Source organism: Diospyros lotus, chromosome 3 (genome assembly GCF_014633365.1).
Source record: "Diospyros lotus cultivar Yz01 chromosome 3, ASM1463336v1, whole genome shotgun sequence".
NCBI classification, from domain to species: Eukaryota; Viridiplantae; Streptophyta; class Magnoliopsida; order Ericales; family Ebenaceae; genus Diospyros; species Diospyros lotus.
In genome coordinates, this window is record NC_068340.1 from 42,381,294 (window position 1) to 42,389,462 (window position 8,169).

Here is an 8,169-nt window from a genome sequence, read left to right on the forward strand (position 1 = left end):
CATCACCATGCCGTCGCCTAGGCATCTCCGCCGGCGTAGGATATTCTCTCCCATCACCTGCAGACGTACAACATATGCAGAAGGACATCTCCTCCTCATATATATCAATCAACTCTCTCCAAAGCCATGGTATGCTTTCTATCTCTGCCAATTTACTGATATTCTGCATCTTCTCGCTTACTTACTCGAGCATCAGAGTACTTTGCAGGGATCGACCGCCCGGCGGGTCAACAAATAAAACCATACCATACATCATTCTTTATTTCGAGTTCATTACATTAGTGCGGGCCGATGAATCACGGTCGACAATAGCTATCATCAATTTTCATTAAAAGAGGCCAATTGAATATTGACTTGACTAACAACATGAACAGTTAAATAATATAAATAATCATTAAACTTTAAACAAAAATATAAAAAGATCACTGTATTTTTTATTAAAATATAAAAATATTAGCATTTCATTCATCTTTTTTTACAGTAATTAATAATAGTTATGAAATTATATTATAAGATTTTTTTAACTTTAAATTAAAATTTAATAATATTTTTATATTTTAATATAAAATTAAGTGATTATTTACGTAATTTACCTATAAATGTCGTCATTTTCCTTTCCGAATTCCCAAGATTCCTTCATCGATGATTGCATGCCTTGTATAAGAAAGGAGCTCCACTTCCAAGTACTTGAAACATATGAAGTGATTATCACATTCTTAATTCCTCTGTTTTACATTTGGGCACGATCATGATGATCTTAAATATTCTTGTTTTAGCTGCAGCCACTTTTAGCTTTGGTCTAATTGTGCCATCGCCATTATTCGGCTTTGGGCTGCAGCTGGTCCGCGCTAATATTAATATTGCCGCAGCCACACCTCCAAAATCCAATTTTCATTTTGCATAAGAGTCAAGGATTCAACTTACAATCTAACTCTCCTTACATAATTGAGAAGCCAAGCCGCATAAATACAAACAATATATATATATATATATATTTATCATAAACTGACATTTTATATATGTTTTCCGGTGTATTATTATGAAATATATATCAATCATTAGAAAACTGATGTTTCCAATGAATTTGCTTGCTTTGTCACTGAAGGTATTTCCGGCGAAGGCTTCATTGCTCGGGACATGACCTTCGAAAACACCGCCGGACCTGAGAAGCAGCAAGCGGTTGCAGTGCGCTGCAGCGGCGACTTCTCGGTCTTCTTCCGGTGCAGCTTCCAAGGCTACCAAGACACCTTATTTGTGATTTCCCAGCGACAGTTCTACCGCCTTTGCGACATCTACGGAACCATAGACTTCATATTCGGCAATGCCGTCGCAGTTCTTCAGAACTGCAACATATGCGTGAGAAAACCCATGAGCCACCAGCAGAACGTGATTACTGCTCAGGGAAGAACGGATCCGAACCAGAACACCGGAATCGTAATCCACAATTCAATTGTGAAGGCGATGGTGGGTCGGCACAAGACGTATCTGGGGCGGCCGTGGCAGAAGTACTCGAGGACCGTATTCATGAAGTGTGATCTGGACAGCTTGATTGATCCGAAAGGGTGGCTTCCGTGGGAAGGGAGCTTTGGTTTAAGCACGCTATACTATGGGGAGTACATGAACACAGGGACTGGTGGAAGGGTCGGGTGGAGCGGTTACCATGTCATTAGCAGCTCCACGGAGGCTCAAAAATTCACGGTTGCCAACTTCTTGGCCGGAGGTGCATGGATTTCAGCCGCCGGAGTGCCCTTTACTTCCGGCCTTTGACAATTAATTTGTTAATTAATTAAAGTTGCTAAACGTAAGCATCAACAACATAATCATATTATGTGCGAACTGCAGTACCACCCACCAGTAATAATTGTCCATGTGCAATAAAAACAAGCAACTGTATGTTGTTGTGATCTGTGACCTGCAGGTTCAAATTTCCCTATTAATTGACATTCCTTGGTTGTACTTGTACACACACACACACACACACACACACATATATATATGCTACCTACGTGCATTTGGAAATAAATTTGTTTTATTAACTAATTAGGCATATATACCCTAGCTAGCTAGCTCAATACATATAATAATTAATTAAGCCTGTCAATTCACAAATTGTAAATTAATGAGAACATCAAACAGGCAATATTAATTAATTAATGTACATATATGTTGAATGTATTCATTAGAATTTTTTTTTTTTTTTTTTTTTATATTTACCATCTTCTGATGAGATTAGCAAAAGGTTTGATGGCATTTGCGAGCCTTGCACAACCCTCGTCGGGCTAATAATTTGAGTATTCATTTTTTTTTGGGGGTGTGATACAATAATACGGGAAGCATATATAGTGCAAGAAAAGAGACCACGCATGCATGGTGTGTAAAAACAAAGAAGAGGGTGCATGTGGTGTAAATCAAAACAAGATATGATGATGCATGCCCAATCGAAGGCATAGCTTACTATTGACCAATGAAAATGGAAAAGGGTACCCTAAATTTCCCCATCAAAACCCCTCTTTGCTCCAACTATATCCTACCAGTACTATAGGGCTGTTTTCTATGGGAATTTAAGAATTCATATATATCCCATTAATTTGGTCAAACACATAGCAACAACTTAACTGCTATGTTCCTTTTACTTGTTATTTCTAATTAAACAAGTTTAAAGATTTTCTTTTTGATGATATTGTCATTATACTTCTCTTAAAATAGAATGGTAGATATTTTTATTTCTTTGCATGTTGATCATATCAATGTGCTATTACATTGTTATTTGAATCTTTCGTCTGGGCTATGCTCTTACAATATATATATATATATATATATGTAGTTATGATTTTTACTTTATGCACCTAGCTATATATGATATAATTTTCCATAAAAAAATTATTATAATTATACATATATATTTCTTAGTATATATTAATTTATAATTAAGTGCACCCAATATTGTTTGAGACTGGTAATTAACTATACCATGCTAATGAAATATATGGAAAATTATAAAAATTGATAATAAAAAATAAATGATATTAAAATTATAAAATAGAAAAATATATTTGTAAATATATTTTATATTTTTAAATTATAAAATTAAATTAAGATATAGCACAGAATTAATAATTTTTAACTTTTAATTTTTAATCATATCTCTTGTCTTGTGACTGCAATTTGTATAGAGACAAAGACTTTATACCTACAAACTCCTCCCTGTAGCTGTAGGGGAGTCCCTACCTACAGTGCATGGAGGGAAGGGAAAGAGTTCATCCTTTATAGAAAAATCACTAAATCGGCTTAGCAATTTGTAGAGTGCGATTTTGTTCACCCCTTTAACGGGGTGAACGTAACCCCGTCGGTGGGGTTAAAAAAATAATTATATTTAAAAAAAATAGTTTTAGTTATTTTTTTAAAAAAAATATTTTCACTACTCAAACAAATTAATTACTGAAAACAGTCACTTTTTAGTTTTGACTCAGTTTTAATCTTATCAATTATTTTTGTAAATCTGTCATTTTTTATAAGTTCTAATTCATCCAATTTTAATCATGTCACATTTTCAATTAAGTTTTAAAAATAATTTTTTTTTGAAACATAATTAATTTTTTTAAAAATAATTTTACATTTTTTTTCAATTAAAGAGTTATTTTTTTAAGCCCATTGACAGGGATTATGTTCAAGGGGTGAACAAAATCGCCCTCCAATTTATAGGAGACATTACGATACGATACGGAACACACACATATATATATATACAGACTACTAACCTATATTGTATTTATTTTGTATGAATTATTGTTCACAATTCTATATAACAAATTAATTGGTAGGTTTAGAAATAGATAAAGATAATTATGCATCCCAAATCATTAGGCCCATATACCCTTGCCTTGGTATCATCCACCCATTTTCGTTAGTGGAGGATAGGGCTCTTGTCCACTTCGATCAGATGGCATGGCCCTCAAGCCTTAATTACTTTTTAACTTACAGATCCACTTTTTATGGATATATATAAAAATAAAAGTGATCGAGTATTCTATGAGATATAGGGCTTTACCAAATAATTAAAGAGGTTGTAAATAAATGAGGTGTCTTATCCATTAAATTTTATTCGATGATATTTTTTTTTGAGTTTATATTCTGTTTATTTTTTTATTTTATTTAGTTCAACTGATTCTAACTTTTTAAATTTATAAATAAATTTTTAATATTAAATAGTAAATAATGAGCTATTATTCAGACAAAAGCTCTCACCTCCCTAAATTCACAAATAATTTTTTAATGTTAAATAATAAATAATGATGTCTTAATTAATAATGTAATAATAAAAAAATAATGCTATTTTAAGAAGATAATTAATGTTTGATTGGCGAAAATTTTATCTGGAAAAACTTTCTAAAACATAATATGCTCTAATGGTTTGGATGTATTTTTAGAATTAAAAATTTTAAAAAAATTATATCCATCGAAATAGAAACATTACTTGTGATATTAAATATGATAAAAAATAAATTATTTTCTATATTATAGAATAATATTAATTATTCTTGTTATTGTAAATTTAATATAAAGAAATTTTTTAAAATTAAAATTAATAAAATCTTATTTACGTTAAATTATATCATAAAAAAGATTAAATAATTTGATTATATTATCAATTAAATTTTTTTTATTTTTAAATTTAAATATAAAAAATTAATTAATGATTTTATATCTCATAAAATAAATTTTAAATAATTTTTATATTATTAAAACGTCACAAGAAGAAGAAGAACTCACTCTGTTTGTGTAGTAAGGTGAGAAATATCCGTAGGCGGGGCGGCAAAGCGAGAGAAAGTCTTTTGATGACCGAACTAGTAGTAGCAATCGCGCCAGCTTGAAGCCAGTAGCCGTAGACTTGGGAGGAAAGTGGAGGACTGATGAGGCCATGAAATCGACGTTGGGAGACGGATTGAATGATAGCCACACACACACAGAGATGACAGCCCCAGAGAGAAGAGTAGTCCTCCAAAGTAAGATGAAATCTATATATATATCAGAGAATATGACAAGCTGCCATTACACTAGGCTGACGTGACGTGACAATTGGCTACTCCTTCCAACCCGGCGGGCGATGCCTAATTCCCTCCCCTCCCTGGCCCTTGCCTTTGCCACTACGTACTTTATCCTTTCTTTCTTACACTTCAAGTTTTCCCCCTGCCTTTATTTAATAATAAAATGTTAAAAAGGCCTGCTCCCTCTCACTTCCTTGTCAACTTTATTTTCTTTTTAGATAATTGCATAAAATTAAAACTTTTTACAAACAAAATAAAATTTCACGACCACAGTATTTATTTGGTGGCTTTATTTTTTAACAAAATTCCATGCATAAAAATATTATTTTTCATCCATAAATATATAAGTGAAGTTATATATGAAGATTTATATTCCATACTCTTTAGTTGAATATTGATAAAGTTGTTAAAATAGTAAAATTGTAAGATGATTTTCAACATGTAAAATTATAAAATTGAGTGCAATCCAACTTCAAAATTGTAAGAATTCTTGATGCAAAAAATCATACTGTTGATGCCATGAAAGTTGCATGTGTACTCTATAAAAGGAAGCCTCTCCTCTAGTTAGTTTCTGTATCACTCCACACACACGCACAGAGATCATAGAGATAGATTCATATATGAAGATGGCGTTCAATAATATTATTCTTGTTCTAGCCGCTCTAAGTGTTGGTCTAATTGTGTCTTCGACTTCTTCACCAGCTGGGCTACAGGTCCACGCTGCTGCCCCAATATCATCATCATCAATATGCAGCCAAGTCCCCTACCCTCAACCATGCAATTCTCTGGCCGCCAGTTATAAACCAGCTGAAGCAGGATCCATTGATAATAAAACCTCAACCCTGTTTAGTTTTATTCGTGATTCGACCATTCGGCTCAGCTTCCGCCAAGCCCAACAGGCCCACAGGCTCTTTTCATCCATGGACGCCAGCTCATTTGACCCGCAAGCCAAGCTAGCCTGGTCTGACTGCTTGGAGATGTCCGAGGACACCGTTCACCAGCTTAACCGCTCCGTCGGTTGCAGTAGCCCTCATAGCGTCCAAACTTGGCTCAGCGCCGCCCTCACCAACCAGCAAACTTGCGCGAACGGCTTTGCTGATTTCAACTTGTCTTTTGATCATTATTTGCAGTCCTTCCCTAATAACATGTTCGCAGACTTGTCCAAGTTTCTTAGCAACTCTCTGGCCATAAACAAGCAGCTGCTGCTGCAGGCAACGACCACCACTACTACCTCATATTCCGCTAAGCGGCAGCAGACGCGCAGCAGACGCCGCCGGCTGCTAGCTCACGGCTTCCCGGGCTGGCTGCCGGCCGCCGACAGGAAGCTTCTTCTTCTGGAGTCCTCTAACTCTGAGCAAAAGGCCGACGTTGTGGTGGCGCAAGACGGATCAGGCAACTACAAGACCATCTCAGAGGCGGTGGCGGCGTCCTCGAAGCGGCGTAGTGGGGACGCGAGATTCGTGATATACGTGAAAGCCGGTGTGTACAGGGAGAAGATCGAGATTGGGAGTTCAATGAGGAACCTGATGTTTGTCGGAGATGGGATTGGTGCTACTGTCGTTACCGGAGATAGAAATAGAGGCGGCTCCACAACTTACGACTCCGCAACTTTTGGTGAGTAATTCATTACTCTCTCTCTCTTTCTGTCATCTTCCATTACCTTTTCCTTTCTCCAGAGAAAATAGCAAAAACAAAATTAAAGGCAGCTACTAAATTACCATGCACCCAATAACTAAAAAAGAAGTTCAATTTTTAATAATAATATTCAAAGCACTTTTTCGTACAACGAGGTGACCGACCTCAAGGTCCCATGCACTCGCCCTGTCTTCGTGATATTTATATATATATATTTCATGAACATATAACAATATCATCAGACATCAATTCTATAAGTATATATATATATATATATATTAAATAGTACTGTGTAAAAGGAAATTAAAGTGCTAGCTAGCTTCTGATCTCATGTATATATAGATGGCTCTATTAAAATAATTTAATTAAAAATATTATATTTTTGAAATCAGGATCAGACCAACCCTATAGCTAGCTTCACTAAATTTTTAATAAATGAAATTCAAGCGTGCATGAAGATAATTAATTAATTATTTGCTTTGCCCCTGCAGGTATTTCCGAAGACGGTTTCATTGCTCGGGACATGAGCTTCGAAAACACGGCAGGACCTGAGAAAGGGCAAGCAGTCGCAGTGCGCTGCGGCAGCGATTTCTCGGTCTTCTTCAGATGCAGCTTCAAAGGCTACCAAGACACCTTATATGTCTATTCGAAGCGACAGTTCTACCGGCTTTGCGACATCTACGGAACCCAAGACTTCATATTCGGGAATGCCGCTGCAGTTTTCCAGAACTGCAACATATACGTGAGAAAACCGTTGAGCAATCAGGATAACTACGTGACGGCTCAGAAAAGAAGCGATCCGAACCAGAACACGGGAATCGTAATCCACAATTCCATGGTTAAGGCTGCGGGAGAGGGGGCTGGTTCGCGCAAGACGTATCTGGGGCGGCCCTGGCAGAAGTATTCGAGGACGGTGTTCATGAAGTGCTTTCTGGACGATTTGATTGCCCCGGAGGGATGGGCTGAATGGAATGGGAACTTTGGCTTAAGCACCCTATATTATGGCGAATACATGAACAGTGGTCCTGGTGCAGGGACTAGTGGAAGGGTGAAGTGGCCCGGGTACCACGTTATTACCTCTTCTACGGAGGCCGGCAAATTTACGGTTGCCACTTTCTTGGCCGGAGATACATGGATTCCAGCCACCGGAGTGCCCTTTACCTCTGGCCTTTGACTGTGTGTATATATATACAAGTCCACGTTATATATATATATATATATGTATGTGAAATAGAAATAAAATAATGAACAGCTGTGATCCTTTCAGTTTTTGTTTCTCTCTTTGCATATATATATATATATAATTAAGCAAATTTTAAATTAGCTTTTATTTGATACAAAATAATATTTGAGGCACTAGTAGTAGTATATTATAGAGGTAATTAAGTACCATCTGCTAGTGCGGTATTAATTAATTGTCACTATATATATATATATATACTGATTAATTAATATGTTTGGTGACATGGCTACGTTAAGAGATACAAGT

At 35.8% G+C, this 8,169-nt stretch overlaps 2 protein-coding genes across 2 annotated transcripts; both read left to right on the forward strand.

Moving 5' to 3' along the window:
* The first annotated feature begins 713 nt into the window (after positions 1 to 713).
* LOC127797993 (probable pectinesterase/pectinesterase inhibitor 6) lies at positions 714 to 1,991 on the forward strand. Its single transcript, XM_052331255.1, has one exon. It carries the CDS (start codon positions 1,138 to 1,140, stop codon positions 1,765 to 1,767), a length of 630 nt encoding a protein of 209 aa, XP_052187215.1. The 5' UTR covers positions 714 to 1,137; the 3' UTR covers positions 1,768 to 1,991.
* A 3,619-nt stretch (positions 1,992 to 5,610) lies between these two features.
* LOC127796299 (pectinesterase-like) lies at positions 5,611 to 7,955 on the forward strand. The gene is made up of 2 exons (XM_052328371.1): positions 5,611 to 6,659; positions 7,172 to 7,955. The coding sequence occupies exons 1-2, from the start codon at positions 5,666 to 5,668 to the stop codon at positions 7,852 to 7,854; spliced, it is 1,677 nt and encodes a 558-aa protein (XP_052184331.1). The 5' UTR covers positions 5,611 to 5,665; the 3' UTR covers positions 7,855 to 7,955.
* Positions 7,956 to 8,169: the final 214 nt, after the last annotated feature.

What these genes read in the sequence shown, in the direction of transcription:
- LOC127797993 (XM_052331255.1), top strand. Translation starts at nt 1,138, where the DNA reads ATGACCTTCGAAAACACCGCCGGACCTGAGAAGCAGCAAGCGGTTGCA.
- LOC127796299 (XM_052328371.1), top strand. Translation starts at nt 5,666, where the DNA reads ATGAAGATGGCGTTCAATAATATTATTCTTGTTCTAGCCGCTCTAAGT. An exon ending in TTACGACTCCGCAACTTTTG is followed by an intron (nt 6,660 to 7,171) that starts GTGAGTAATTCA and finishes TTGCCCCTGCAG; the next exon opens with GTATTTCCGAAGACGGTTTC.